This window comes from Cupressus sempervirens, chromosome 7 (genome assembly GCF_028749045.1).
Source record: "Cupressus sempervirens isolate cs-2001-9-10 chromosome 7, ASM2874904v1, whole genome shotgun sequence".
NCBI classification, from domain to species: domain Eukaryota; kingdom Viridiplantae; phylum Streptophyta; class Pinopsida; order Cupressales; family Cupressaceae; genus Cupressus; species Cupressus sempervirens.
In genome coordinates, this window is record NC_143124.1 from 850065904 (window position 1) to 850081533 (window position 15630).

Consider the following 15630-nt stretch of genomic DNA (forward strand, 5'->3'; position numbering starts at 1 on the left):
TTTAAATTCTCTCTTGGCAGGTTCCACAGGTTGCAGCTGCACTGATGCCAATTTGTGAGACATTTGGGTCCATTTTGCCAACTGCGCCACAAATCTCAAGCACAGGGGAAGAAGTTTCAGTTTACACAATCTTCTCAAATGCTTTTCTTTTGCTGCTTAGCTTGTGGAAGTTCTATGGGTGTGCTCATGCACATGGCTTATCTGGAAAGGGAGCTCCAGTGGGCACCGAACTTGCACTTGAATATCTTTTGCTCTTGCATAATATTAGACTGACCAAAGAAAATGAACATTATCAACTTAAAAAGCCATTGTACTTTGACTCTTCTTTGTCACAAGTACCAAATCCCCTAGAAGATCAGACCCTTGGAGTGACTTCATCATTTTCAAAGCCATTGTTTATTGACTCGTTTCCAAAATTGAAAGTTTGGTACTGTCAGCATCAAGCCTGTATCGCATCAACACTGTCGGGGCTTGTTCCTGGGGATCCTGTGCATCAAGTTTCTGATAGGCTTCTGAATATGATGTATTGGAAACTAGGTAAAGGAGTACCTCCATCCACTACTGCGGCATCTGGAAGTAGCAGTCTGAGCAGCTCTTCGGGTAGTGCAGGAGGGGAGACATCTCGGAAGCCTCTATTGACAGCATGGGAAGTCCTCGGGGCTGTGCCTTTCGTTGTAGATGCTGTGCTGACTGCTTGTGCCCATGGAAAAATTTCTCCTCGAGACCTTACAACAGGTTGTTCATAAATATCTCATGTGAGAAATGGTGATTTTTGCTTTAAATATACTCTTCTACTTTCTAAATGCTGTTTGAAACATTGAAGAGCCTTATTTTTAGTTTTGTTTTGTCATCACCATTATGTTTGTAAGATTGTGACAAAGTGTTTTAGTTTTCAGTGGATATGTTGCTTAGCTTTGTATATAGTTACTAGTTTCGACATCCTTCTGTGAGAGACAATTAAAGTTTCTTTCAATGGCAATAGAGGTGAATTTTATACCATAAGACCTCATACTTAGAGTACATGTATACCTCTCCTAACCCTGGGCTAAATTTGCTAGGGATTCTATTCATGAAGATAAAATCAGTCTCGAGATAAAAAAACCTTAAAAAACGAGTTTTATCTGGATTGGACTGAGGAATCTGTCCATTCACAACTACTATGCACAGAAACATGATGGTCCATACTCTTCTAATGTCTTCCCAGCTCAAAAAGTAAAGAACCCTAAATTGATGTTTACTGTGTTAAGATTTGTGGATCTCTGATAGATAAAAACAATTACAAAATGAATGTCTGCAGAGAATATCTTACTTGAATAGTGCTGAAAGTATTTCCTCCTCCTTTGCCAGTGATCACAAATTGCCTTCCTTTTGACTGTATACTATTATGAATGAAGTGATATGTATTTGATGTGATTATATCTGCAAAGTGCAATATTAATCAAATGTCCTTTTACTAACCGCAGGTACTGGAATGCCGTAGATTGATTGCCTTTCCCTGCAATCAGAGTGCATATATATACTTGGGCAAAACACATGACTCCGAAGAGTCATGTCATGCCTCTTCGGAGGCATGTTTCATAATAATAAACAACCTACGTAATTAGTATGTGCCCGATAACCAAATTATAATGTGGCACGATAATATGAATATCTCCGGATATCATTAAGGAGCCCGATCACAATATATAAGAGGCTGCCGATAATCAATGAAATCTGATCACAGTATATTAAGTGACTGCTGATAATCCATATCTTAATACTACAAGAACATAAGCACATATATATATATATATATATATATATATATATATATATATATATATATGTGCTTACATTCATTCATGTAGTTGATATAATCAGCAGTAATTATTAGTATATTAAATAATTCATGTTTTGTTTCTTCTGACGCTAAAACATTAACACTCCCTCTTTAGCAAGGAAGAAGTAAAACATCAATAAATCAGAATCATCATGTAATCAACACAATATGTATTAAAATTTTTGAATAATACAAAGTATATTCTATGATCTCTACTTGCACTTAAGCAATGTCTAGAGATGTCCATAGTGATTAAATTTTCATGATCTCTACTTGCACTTAAGCAATGTCTAGAGATGTCCATGACACATTCATGATCTCTACTTGCACTTAAGCAATGTCTAGAGATGTCCATGATACACATATAATCTCTATTTGCAGTTAAGCAATATCTAGAGATGGCCATAATACTCTCATGATCTCTACTTGCACTTAAGCAATGTCTAGCAATGTCCATATAATCTCTACTTGCACTTAAGCAATGTCTAGAGATGCCCATATAATCTCTACTTGCACTTAAGCAATGTCTAGAGAGGTTCATAATACACACATAGGTTTATTATTTACAAGATTGTCACCTTGTAAATAATTTCTTTCAAATGAATATGTCTATGAAAGATCGTCACCTTTCATTACATATCAAATGCTTGCTAAGAAACCAATAGAAGCATAAACTCAAATGAGATAAACATTTTATTTCAAATTTTATCATTACAGTTAATCATACCAAGCTTTTCTCTGAAGTATTTCAACTTCACTTTAGCAAGAGGCTTGGTAAGGATATCAACCGTTTGCTCATTTGTACATATATATTCTAATTGAATAACTCCTCGATTCACCATGTCTTTGATATAATGAAAAGGATTTTTGGAGCGATTGTGAAATACTGGATTAGATGAAAGTTTAATGCAACTTTGATTATCACAATAAATCACAGTGGGCTTCAAATGTCTTTTGAAGAGATCTGATAACAACTTTCGTACCCATACTGCTTCTCTAGCACCCAAGGAAGATGCAATGTATTCAGCTTCGGTGGAACTCAATGCTAGTGAAGTTTGTTTCCAACTAGGCCAAGAAATCATACTAGATCCAAGACTGAAACAATATCCTGAAGTACTCTTCCGCTCAATGGAGCTTCCAGGCCAATTAGAATTTGAATATTCAAGAAGTTCAATGCCGACTTTGTCATATTTGATTCTCATTCCATTAGTGCCCTTTAGGTATCTCAATATGTACTTAGCTACATGTAGATGTATTTTTTTAGGTGTACACATAAACTGACTCAAGGCATGAGTAACATAGCATATGTCAGGATGAGTATTTACCAAATACATTAGGGATCCAATAATCTGTCTGTAGTAAGTAGATCTGTAGGTTCAGATTTGTTCATATCATCTTTCAATTTGTGTAGATTTATTTCCATAGGAGTAGCAATTGGTTTGCATTCCATCATCCCAAATTTGGTTAAAATATTAATTGTATACTTTCCCTAATTTAGTATAATACAGTTGTCTTGTTGCCAGACTTCTAATCCTAGAAAGTAGTGAAGTAACCCTAAGTCTTTCATTTCAAATTCTGCTGTGAGTTCTTGCTTACATTTCTTTATGAGATGTTCCTCACCTGTTATTAGCAAATCATCAACATATAATACAAGGATAATCATATCATTGCCATCAGTTTTGAAATACAAATTTGGGACAACTTCATTTTTGGAATATCCTAACTTCAATAGGTGGTTATCTATTCTTTCATGCTAGGCTCTGGGAGCCTGTTTGAGTCCATAAAGTGCTTTTTTTAATTTACAAACATGAGTTTTGCTATCATAAGTATTGAACTCTTCTGGTTGTTCAATATACACTTCTTCTTCAATCTTGCCATTGAGAAATGCTGTTTTAACATCCATCTGATTTACCTTCCATCCTTTGGATTCTGCAATTGCTAGGATTGTTCTAACTGAAGTGTACCTGGTAACAGGGGCAAATGTTTCTTCATAGTCAATGCCTTCTTTCCAAAAGAACCCTCGGGCTTCAAATCTTGCTTTGTATTTTTCAATACTGCCATCTGAAGCATGTTTGATCTTGAATAACCATTTGGAAGAGACAACTGATTTGTTCTTAAGTCTTGGTACAACATCCCATACATCATTCTTTAATATAGAGTTATATTCCTCAGTCATTGCTTTCTTCCATGATTGATGTGAGAGAGCTTCTTCAACATTAGCAGGTTCAGATTTTATGAGTTTTAGATAGCAATGCAACATAATATGATTGGTTTCTGGTCCTTTTGCTTTCCTGAATTACTTCATTTAGTTCAACTTGATTTTCTTCTAACATTTTCTAAGCCCAAAGAGGTCTCTTTTTATTATTGATGATGTTTTCAGACTCTCTATGATTAGACATGGAAGAGAGATCAAAATCATCCTCCCTCTCAATTTCTGTAGGTTGATCTTCTTCAGAAATGGATTCATCACTATTATTAGAAATTCTAAAGGTTGTGTCTTCTTCAAATATTACATCTCTGCTAATTTCAATTGTTCTTTGCCCAGGAATGTAGATCCTGTATCCTTTTGTAGTTTCACTATATCCAATGAATATTCCCTTTTTTCGGGAAGGCTCTAATTTCATTCTTTTCTCTTTTGGTATGTGAATATAAACTGGACATCCAAATATTCTCAGGTGACTTATATTTGGTTTAACGCCTGTAAATACTTCCTCTGGGGTGGTATTCTCTAATATAGAGTGAGGGCATCGATTTTGAATGTAGACAGTTGTCTTAGACGCTTTAGCCCAAAATGAATAATGAAGATTTTGATCATGTAACATAGCTCTAGCCAATTCAACTATAGATCTATTTTTCCTTTCAGCTATTCCATTCTGTTGAGGATTATAAGGTACATAAAACTCTCTCTTAATCCCAACAGAAATGCAAAAGTTTTTAAAGATATCAAATATGTATTCACCCTCATTGTCTGACCTTAGGGTTTTGATCTTTTGACCTGATTAGTTTTCAACTAAGGTGTTGAATTCTTGAATTTGGATAAGACTTCAGAGGAATCCTTTTTCTTTAGAAAATAAATTCAGGTTCTCCTAGACTAATCATCAATAAAGATTATATAGAAAAGACACCCATTAAGAAAGGGGACTGACATAGGGCCACAAAGATCTGTGTGAATAAGTTCAAGAATGGATTTGGGTTTATGATACAAATACTTAAATGATCAACTTTCAGATTAGTTAGGCCTTTTACAATTTTCCCTATAGATGATAAAGCCTGATAATTAAGATGACCTAGTGTCCTATGCCAGATTTCAGAGAAATTTGACTGACTATTACTAATGGTTAAGTTTAGATTAGGGTTTTGATTATTACAAAGCTTATAAAGACTCTCATCTCTGACTCCAATGGAGATGGCTTTCTTCATAGTTGAGTTCTTGGGCCAAGATAGAACTCTATCTTCTTGAAATGCAATTCTGTATCCTTGATCAGCAAGTTCGGAGATGGAGACACTGTTTCTCTTGATTCCTGATACATATAAAACATTTTTGAGTTGAAGTGTAATTCCAGAATTTAGTTGTATAAAACAGGAACCAATTCTTTTAATAGGATAAGAGGAGTTATCTCCAATGGTTACTTCTTTTCATGCATGTTTAGAGAAAGTTTCAAACTTATCCTTAAATCTAGTGATGTGACGAGAAGCTCCACTATCTCTGATCCAAGTATTGAGGTTAGTGTTTAATTCACTTGAGAGAGCTAAATAGAATGCATAATTTTCTTTTTCTACTTTCTCAATATTTTCATCCTTAACTTCCGCTAATGCTGCTTGAATTTTCTGCTTTTTTGGACATACATAATAGGAGTGACCAATCTTGTCACATTTCAAACATCTAATTTTGGACTAGTCATGTTGTTTGTGATATTTGTGATTTTTGTTGAATTCCTTCTTGTTATATTTAAACTTTCTTTTCTTGTTTGATTTAGTATACAGTGCTTGGATGTCTCCCTCTTGATTTGTAATAAGTCCTCTCGAAGCTAGTCTAGATTCTTCTTGAGTACATTCATTCTTTAACTGATCAAATTTCAGAAGTTCAGGTCGTGAACTTAAACCTCGAATGAAGGTTTCCCATGAAAGAGGAAGACTTCTAAGAGCAATCATGCTTAGTTCCTTGTCATCAACTTGATTATTCATAGTTGCGAGTTGATCCTTTAATTTAGTAATTCTTAAGAAATATGAAGTTATAGATTCTTCATTTTTCATCTTTACATATAGTAGATCTTGTTTTAAAGTTAATAATTTACTAGTGGTTGATTTGAAATGTGTTTTGAATAGAGGAGAACATTTCAAATGCGGTCTGAAGATTAGCTATAGATGGAAGAATATGATCTTTTACTGAATCTATAATGATCTTCATTGCTTTGTTATTATGCCTTTTCCAAGTTACCTTTTTTGATTCATTTTCAGACATGGGTAAATTTGATTCAATATATTTCTCTAATTCCATTTCTCTTAATACTATTAATAATCTAATTTTCCAGGATGAGAAATTTGATGCTCCATCTAGCCTATCTTCTATTCTTACATGATTCACCATTTAATAATATGATTTAAAAAACTCTCTTTTAACTTTTGAAATTTTAAATTGAATAGATACTTTGTAATAGTTTTCTTATTAGTATAGCTCTGATACCATGTTAAGATTTGTGGATCTCTGATAGATAAAAACAATTACAAAATAAATGTCTGCAGAGAATATCTTTCTTGAATAGTGCTGAAAGTATTTTCCTCCTTTCCCAGCGATCATAGTTTGCCTTCCTTTTGACTGTATACTATTAAGAATGAAGTGATATATATCTGGTGTGATTATATCTGCAAAGTGCAATATTAATCAAATGTCCTTTTACTAACTGCAGGTACTGGAATGCCGTAGATTGATTGCCTTTTCCTGTGATCAGAGTGCACATATATTCTTGGGCAAAACACATGACTTTGAAGAGTCATGTCTCTACGTGGCCCAAAGGCCACATAGAGGCATGCCTCTTCGGAAGCATGTTTCATAATAATAAACAACCTATGTAATTAGTATGTGCCTGATAACCAAATTATAATGTGGCACGATAATATGAATATTTCCCAATATCATTAAGGAGCCCGATCACAGTATATAAGAGGCTGCCGATAATCAATGAAATCTGATTACAGTGTATTAAGTGAATGCTGATAATCCATATCATAATACTACAAGAACATAAGCATATATATATATATATATATTTATCATGTAGTTGATATAATCAGGAGTAATTATCAGTATATTAAATAATTCATGTTTCGCCTCTTCTGATGCTAAAACATTAACATATTGCTATACTTGTAGTTTAGATAGAAGAAATCATAATACAAATGGTAGTGCCTATGTCATATCCCCATTTTAATATAGAATTTTAATAATAACAATTACATAATACAATGTTATTAAAAAAATAATGATAATAAAGTTATATTAAAACTAATGCTAAAATATAAAAATAGGAAATAATAAATATTTAATCTATATTATCAATGAAATAATATCTAGTATAATATTTTAAATAAGAAAAAAATAGTAAAATTTGAATGAGTAAATAAAGAAATAAAATTAAATACAAGAGAGAATATTGTAGAAAGTATGTTAACTTTTTAAATATAATTTAATAACAAATAATAATAAATACAAATAAGTAAGTAAATAAATAATATAACATAGAATAATATAAATTAACTAAATCTAATAAAAAGTCAAGAGATGCTTAGCAAATATACATGACTCCTTAAAATTAAGATATAAAAGGGAGGAGAGTTTATTTTAGAGAGGGGGAAAAAGAAGAGAGGATAGGAGTTCAAAAAGGAAAAATAGAAGAGGAAAGTAAGATGGAAAAATTTAAGGAAGTGACTTTGTGAAATTGTATCAATGATATTGAAAGGATGTGAACCTTCGAATGGGTCATAATTATGAATAGTTCTCACTCTTCAAAAATATTGTGATTGTAAAATATTGAGACTTTTCCAAAGGATTTTAGTTATGAAGTTTTGTGACTTTTCAAAGGATTTGTATTATGAAAGGTTGTGCCTCTTGGAAAAGAAGAAACAAAAAAATATATTTTATCATTTCCTTATAATTAGGAAAAGAAGAATTTTAGAAAGTAAATATAGAGTTGAGATAATCTAGAAGGAATAATTCATTGAAGGGCCGACCAAGGATAGAGCCACATGGACCAAGAAAAGAAGAAGTTAAGAAATGTATGTTTATGGATCTTATTTGTTTAATTATGCTTACGAATTTTTCTATATTAATGAATCATACTTGTGGATAATATTGTTTTAGCTCATGGGGTTAACACCATGGAGCCTAATGAGACTTCAAGCTTGGGGTATGCGAGATGTTAGGATCTCCATCTGATCACTATGGTTGAGAATCAATGGATAATCTCTATGTGCCAGAATATCCTGATGATGTCAACATATGCATATGTGATTGGCCTTGGATAGAGGATGTCCCGTCTAAGAAGAATCCTAAGGGGTGTACTCCCATGAAGATGACGAGGTAGCTATGAGCTAGGAAGCCCGATTTGGAGAATTAGAGGGTAAAATAATATAGTTAGTTTTGTTATAGTTGTGATTCTAACTATTATTTTGTAGGTATTACTTGTTCCAAACAAAACCGAATAGTGGAGATATTACAGTGGTATTAGAGCATGATTGTAACAACCACTTTTTTCGGGTCTTAACTAACAACTAACATAATAAAGAAATACAACTATTACTTCATTTTTATAGGAAGACTGTTATATCAGTTACTCTCAAGTGAATGAGATGAACCGTTACAATCAGTTAAACGGAAATTTCATAACTAGCAATTGAAAACACCGTTAATGAATTTACTACGGAAATTAAAATCTACATACCATGGAATTCGAAACCAAAATCAATCTAAGGATGCTTTTGCAAACACCTAGGTTAGTCCACAAATACCACTTAGGATCCAATGATGATTACCATCCAATACCACTATATCAAAATCAAATGACGATTACCATCAAATACCACTATATCAACATCAAATGATGATTACCATCAAATACCACAATATCAATTAGGGCATCCATTATCATTGGATCATTTAGGGCATCACATACCACTGCGTTGATTAGAGAATCAATTACCTTTGGATCATTTAGGGCATTGGATACCACTGTATCATTGAGGGCATTAGATACCACTGTATCATTTAGTGTGTTAGATACCTCTGTTTCATTCCTTTTCTTCCTATTGCTAACTGTGGCAATAACATAAGATTAGAAGATATGCTCATAATCATTATTCTTATAAATGAAAGACTGAAATAACAATCCTATAGATATATTCCACACTAAGTTGGAAGGTCAACCGATTTAAATGGTTACCAATTATATTGACGAGAAAGGTTGCTTTCATCAAAGGAAATAAACGAATTCAATGATATAAATTAATCCATCATATCTTCTACTTGTATAAATATTATAAAAGTCAAAATACTTGTTATCAATAAATGTTTGAATGCTTAACTTATCTTTATCTGATGCATGTCTTGACATCTCGTGGAGAGGGGAAAACACTGTAAGGGGCTTAACCTCCCAACCTCGGGCCATAATTTATCCCCACACAATCTCTAACGAGAAAGACCCTCCCTACTCGAAAATAGTCATGGAGCAACTTAACCAACTACTGAGCATCCTGGTACTTGATTCCACCACTGTACTAGACAACAAGATCTAAACAATGTATTATCATGAGCTGTCTCGAATATTTATATGTGATTGTTTGTTTTTGATTTATGTTCACTTTATCATGTAGGAGTATTTTCATTCTCACCCTTCATCTTGACCATGCTAGTCCTTGCGGATCTGGGTGATTCCATAAAGGAATTTGATTATTGTTTATAAGGTATTGATATCTCATTAATGCTCAAATCTGCTCCACGACATTATAGATGAAAGATTATAATTGTTTCCAATATTAAACATTTGAAGAGGGATCATGAAGATCATACACAACAAATAGATTATGTACAAATTCCACAAGGATACATAACTCACGATATCATTACCAATCTAAATGCATATGAATGTTGCATGTAAAATAACCACCAACAGAAGCGAAAAGTATTCAGGACAGCCATTCATGTCCATAAATGATCGTATAGATAGCAATCCAACACATGATCGATGACAATAAATATGGATAAGTGGCATATATTGAGGCCCGATAAAATCATGAACAAGCAAATGGTTATACCATGGTAGCCATAAAAGAATTTGTTAGGGGTTGAACCAGTATCATGGATCAAGCTTAGCTGAGAGATAGGTGCTTGGGCAGTCGTCCAAACATGGTACGAAATGTATATGCATCGATACTCTCCAATCGTGAGAGGATTAAAACTCCATTCAAAGAGAAATACCAAATCACTATCACAAGACTGCGATTTGGTTTCACGCATAACAAATGCAAGGATCATTTTTTTAATGATTCGCAATAGGGAGCAAGTTGAGGTATATCTCCCTCCCTGAGGGTAGGAATCTCAATGTATATATGCAAATCCATGCTCGGTTAGAAGAAGGAAAAGGTGGCGGTGGAGGAGTTACAATACCAACAAGAAGTCATTGACCGCCAACCATTTAAATGGCCATCTAAAAAATATAAGGCCCGATGGAGAGTAAAATAGAATAAGAAAGGTGGCCACGCATGAAATAATAATAGACCACCGCCAAGGTGAAAGAAGTAATAATGTTTTAGTATATAGCATCATGGTATCTATAGATACCTATATATGTATGTATGCATATATGTGTACATTTGTAAACCCCAACTATATATTTCTTACGTATACACCAAATATCAAGTATGTGTATATGTCCTTATATATATAAAGTTGGTTTACGTATGTACACATATACATGTATGCACATGTATAGATATATAGGTATCATGATGACGACATGATAAGACATGATTATACATTAGAAGGCTTTAATCAACAACACAATTCATGTTTAGTAATCTCTTTTACTATTAAATGATATGTAATTTAACAAGTTAGCTCATGGTTGTCCAATGTACACTCTTGCCTGCCTAGTCGTTAGCCTTAGCCCTAGTGGTTTAGGGCTTGTACCTATTTGCTCAGTGATGGTGGTGCCCCTCCATGCCCAATTCCTTTTTGGCAATGCTTCCCCCCTTCAATGTGCTCCTGCAAGGGAATTCTCCACTATTATACTATATTCCTCAATATAATAACAATTTACCATAACAAATTATTATTCATAAACCACCATAATGGCAAACCACCATCCCAGTTCCCATGATGAACAACCAATTTTCTAAGATATCAAGATTACAATATAATAGCATCATAACGATTAACTAGCATGTTATCTGCATATGAAATTATAACGATTAATCATCTTACCATTTTGCAAGATTATAACAAATTTAGCTGTCAATTGACTTCATGTGAACCTCAACGGCTATATGAACATTTTAAATTGGGTCGAAAATTGAGAGGTAACAGTGATCCTACCATCTTGCAGGGTAAAAGATATAAAGTCATCAAATAAAAGAAGAGAAAAGGAGTACTCATCTTGTAGAGAGAGGACATTATCATTCAACATCAAACAACACAATAGCACTAAAGATTGACAAGTCTCAACTTCAGGAAAAAAAAGACATATGATATTGGTGATATCCATTCAGAGGAATACTAAATAATGAGAGAGTATAAGCAACATCCTAAGATTGCCTCAAAGATTATATGCGATAAAACGAGTTATGTACAAACAAAGATGATTCATAATGGATGTTGAGATTCCTAAAAGGAAACGAGAGACCCAAGAGATTTTGTAGAGGGCATTTTTGAATATCGGTCATAGAGGGATTCATGATGAATGTTGACCATAGAGGGCATTCTTAAATGTCGGCCACAGAGGGCATTCTTTATGAATGCCAGCCATAGAGGGCACCACGGAATGTCGGCCATAGGAACATCGTGTGAATGTCAGCCATAGAGGGCATCCTTGAGTGTTGGCCATAGAGGGCATCCTTGAATGTCATCTGTAGAGGACATCATGTGAATGTCGGCCATAGAGGGTGTTCTTAGTGAACACCGCCATGGCTGGTAGAGTGTGCTTGTAGTGAATGTCGCCATTATTGGTAGAGGACATTCTTAGTGAGCACCGCCATTGTGGGTAAAGGGCATTCATAGTGAAGCATCACCATGCTTGGCAGAGGGTGTTCTCAGTGAGCGTCGACACTCTTGGCATAGGACGTTAGTGAGTGTTGCCATTTGTGGCAAAGGGATTCTTATAGAATGTCACAATTATGGGCTGAGGACATTCATATAGAATGTTGCCCTTATTAGCAAAGAGCAGTTTTGACATTCTAAATCAGAGAGACTTATTCATGAGAGGCAAGAAGCAAATATCAAAGGAAAAACACTACATAAATCTAGATAAGTTTTACTTGTGGAATTATTATTGCTATTTTCAATTGAGTATTATCATCTTTTGATTTGATATTTATAGATATGATGATGCTAATCTTATGTTAATATTTATGTTTCAGGGTCATTGGAAAGGTATTAGAATTGCTTAAGGGAAAGCAATTTGAGGAAGGGAGACTATCATGTCCCCATATTATAAGATTTAATAATGAAATTAAAATTTTTTTTACAATAGAATAAATAATAAAAAAGTATAATATAATTTATTATTATATATATTTAATAAATATGATAAGGAAAATAATAATATATAACATGTATTGATCAATATAAACATATCATCTATTATATATGATTATAATATAATTTATATGATGAATACAATAATACGATAAAATAATAAATTAATAAATAATATAATATAATATAGTGTGAATAAATAATAATATTTTAATGAAGACAATAAATTTAAGATATTGATATGCAATATATATCTGAAATATATTAAAAAATATTATTCAATATAAATTTAGGAAATTGTATTTTGAAACGTATACTACAATATATAAATCATGAGTTATCAAATGAACTTGCACAACCTTTCGAAAGGTTGTCTCTACTATCATTGAACATATAAAAAGAAAATCAAGCTGAGCATTATGCGGACGTCATAGAAGATGACGAAAGGATCTATCAAGACACTTTGCATCTGAGTCAGGAAGGAATAGAAGTCAGTGAACAATTTCCTATTTTCTACTTTAATTGATATATGATCATATTAGGGACGATAATGATCGGAGGTTTGTGAAGAGAAAAGCGATAAGATATACAATCAACTCAATACATATACTTTTAACTCCTTGCTAAGAAAATTACAGTTAGCGAATGGAGAATGATGGGGGAGACTAAGAGAGGATAAGACAAGAAGAAAACAAATAATAGAGTACACCATCATGATAGCATGGACGTACAGTAGCGCACAGGAAAGGGCATCAGATAAGTAATAGTCGCCAATTCTAATAACAATACAGTAAGCAAAAAATAGAGGATATATCTCACCACAAATAAATTCCAAAATCAAACCAAATTTTTTTTATCTCAGAGGGTCGAGTAAGGAATTTAGTAAACCGCTAAGAGGAAAGCAGTAAAGTCAATCACCTCGCACCATAGGCTACACCATTTGTAGACAGTCAGAAGAGAAGTAATGGCCCAATAAGCACCATAGCAGATGTATTAAATTATAGCATCCAACAAGAAGTAGAGATTGTGAATATATACTAGCAATTTCCATTGGGATCAAAACATAAACTAAACATATCCTCAGTACCCCACAACAAAGAGGAACATATCAAGCACCGGATGAATGAGAACAATTCAATCTTATTACAAACAACAAATAGAGACAATACTGTATGCATAGTTGATAGTAGAGATATAAGACAATAGCGGCAAAGTCAATGAAATTAAAATAACTTTTTGCCAAGAGAAGAGAAGAACCTATAAAGCGATAAGGTTGTAAGTACATTACTTCCAATCCAAGAAAGCAGGGACATTATAGTATATCTGTTACAGTGGCAATATCTAATATCCTACCAAACATAATAGAAAGATGGTAAAACATTGCTTCATCATCAATTGACAACATATCTATTCTTTTAATCTCCTCATGAATCTATTTGCTGAACATCTATAATCTGGTATTAACCAGTTATATCAATAAAAGGAAAGACCAGAGATAACTTCAGTGTTACAGACACTATGCTATTATATTATACATGAACAGTTTATTCTGATTTGCACAAAATAAATCAACAAATCAATAATTTAACGTTACACTATGAATTACATAAGCTCATAGTAGTATCAAGCATGGCATCCCATCGTAAAGATAAAGAGTTCAAGTTAATTGTTCCTAACATTGAGATAGGTTAGAAGGGGACATTACAGTGGTATCAAAGCATGATCTTGCCATCTTGTAGGGTTAAAGAGGATCTAGAAAATTTATTTATTTGAAAGACTAATGTAGAAGGCTAGTCACTATTAGAAAGGATTCTAACATATCTATGATAGTAACCTAAGAATTTGGACTAAAAGAAATATATATTTCAACTCAATAGAAGAAATTATCTAATTGCTTGAGGACAAGCAATTTGAGGATGGGCGGACTGCCATATCCCCATTTTAAGATAGAATTTTAACAATAATAATTAGATAATACAATGTTATTAAAAAAAAATGATAATAAAGCTATATTAAAAAATATAAAAATATAAAAATAGGAAATAATAATTAATCTATATTATCAATGAAATAATATTTAGTATGATATTTTAAATAATTAAAAAAATAAAATTTCAATGAGTAAATAAAGAAATAAAATTAAATTCAAGAGACTATTGTAGAAAGTATGTTAACTTTCGAAATAAAATTTAGTAACAAATAATAATAAACACAAATAAGTAAGTAAATAAATAATATAACATAGAATAACATAAATTAACTAAATCTAATAAAAAGTCAAGAGATGCTTAACAAATAGACATGACTCCTTAAAATTAACATATAAAAAGGGAGGAGAGTTTATTTTAGAGAGGGGGAAAAAGAAGAGAGGATAGGAGTTAAAAAAGGAAAAATGGAAGAGGAAAGTAAAATGAAGAAAAATAAGGAAGTGACTTTCTAAAAAGGTATCAATGATATTGAAAGGATGTGAACATTCGAAAGGGTCTTAATTATGAATATTTGCTACTCTTCAAAATTATTGTGATTGCAGAGTATTGAGATTTTTGCAAAGGATTTTAGTTATGAAGTGTTGTGACTTTTCAAAGGATTTGTATTATGAAAGGTTGTGACTGTTGGAAACAAAGAAACAAAAAAATATATTTTATCATTTCCTTATAATTAGAAAAGGAAGAATTTTAGAAAGTAAATATAGAGATGAGATAATCTAAAAAGAATAATTCATTGAGGGGCCGATTAAGGATAGAGCTACATGGCCCAAGAAAAGAAGTTAAGAAAGTTTTGTTTATGGATTATATTTGTTTAATAATGTTTATGAATTTATTTATATTAATAAATCATACTTGTGGATAATATTGTGTTAGCTCATGGGGCTAACACCGTGGAGACTAATGAGACTCGAAGCATGGGGTATGCGAGATGTTAAGATTTCCTTCAGAACACCATGGCTGAGAATCCATGGATAATCTCTATGTGCTAGATTATTCTGATGATGTAAAACATATGCATATGTGATTGGCCTTGGATAGAGGATGTCCTATCTAAGAAGAATCTTAAGGTGTGCGTTCCC

General features: G+C 32.7%; 1 protein-coding gene across 1 annotated transcript in view; it reads left to right on the top strand.

The window, feature by feature from the left end:
- The window catches only part of LOC149550086 (mediator of RNA polymerase II transcription subunit 33A-like), a 226544-nt gene that overhangs the window by 101946 nt on the left and 108968 nt on the right, over positions 1 to 15630 (top strand). Inside the window, exon 10 of the mRNA XM_089793231.1 lies at positions 21 to 735. Within this exon, the coding sequence (XP_089649357.1) occupies positions 21 to 735 (715 nt within the window). The remainder of the gene's footprint in view (positions 1 to 20; positions 736 to 15630) is intronic.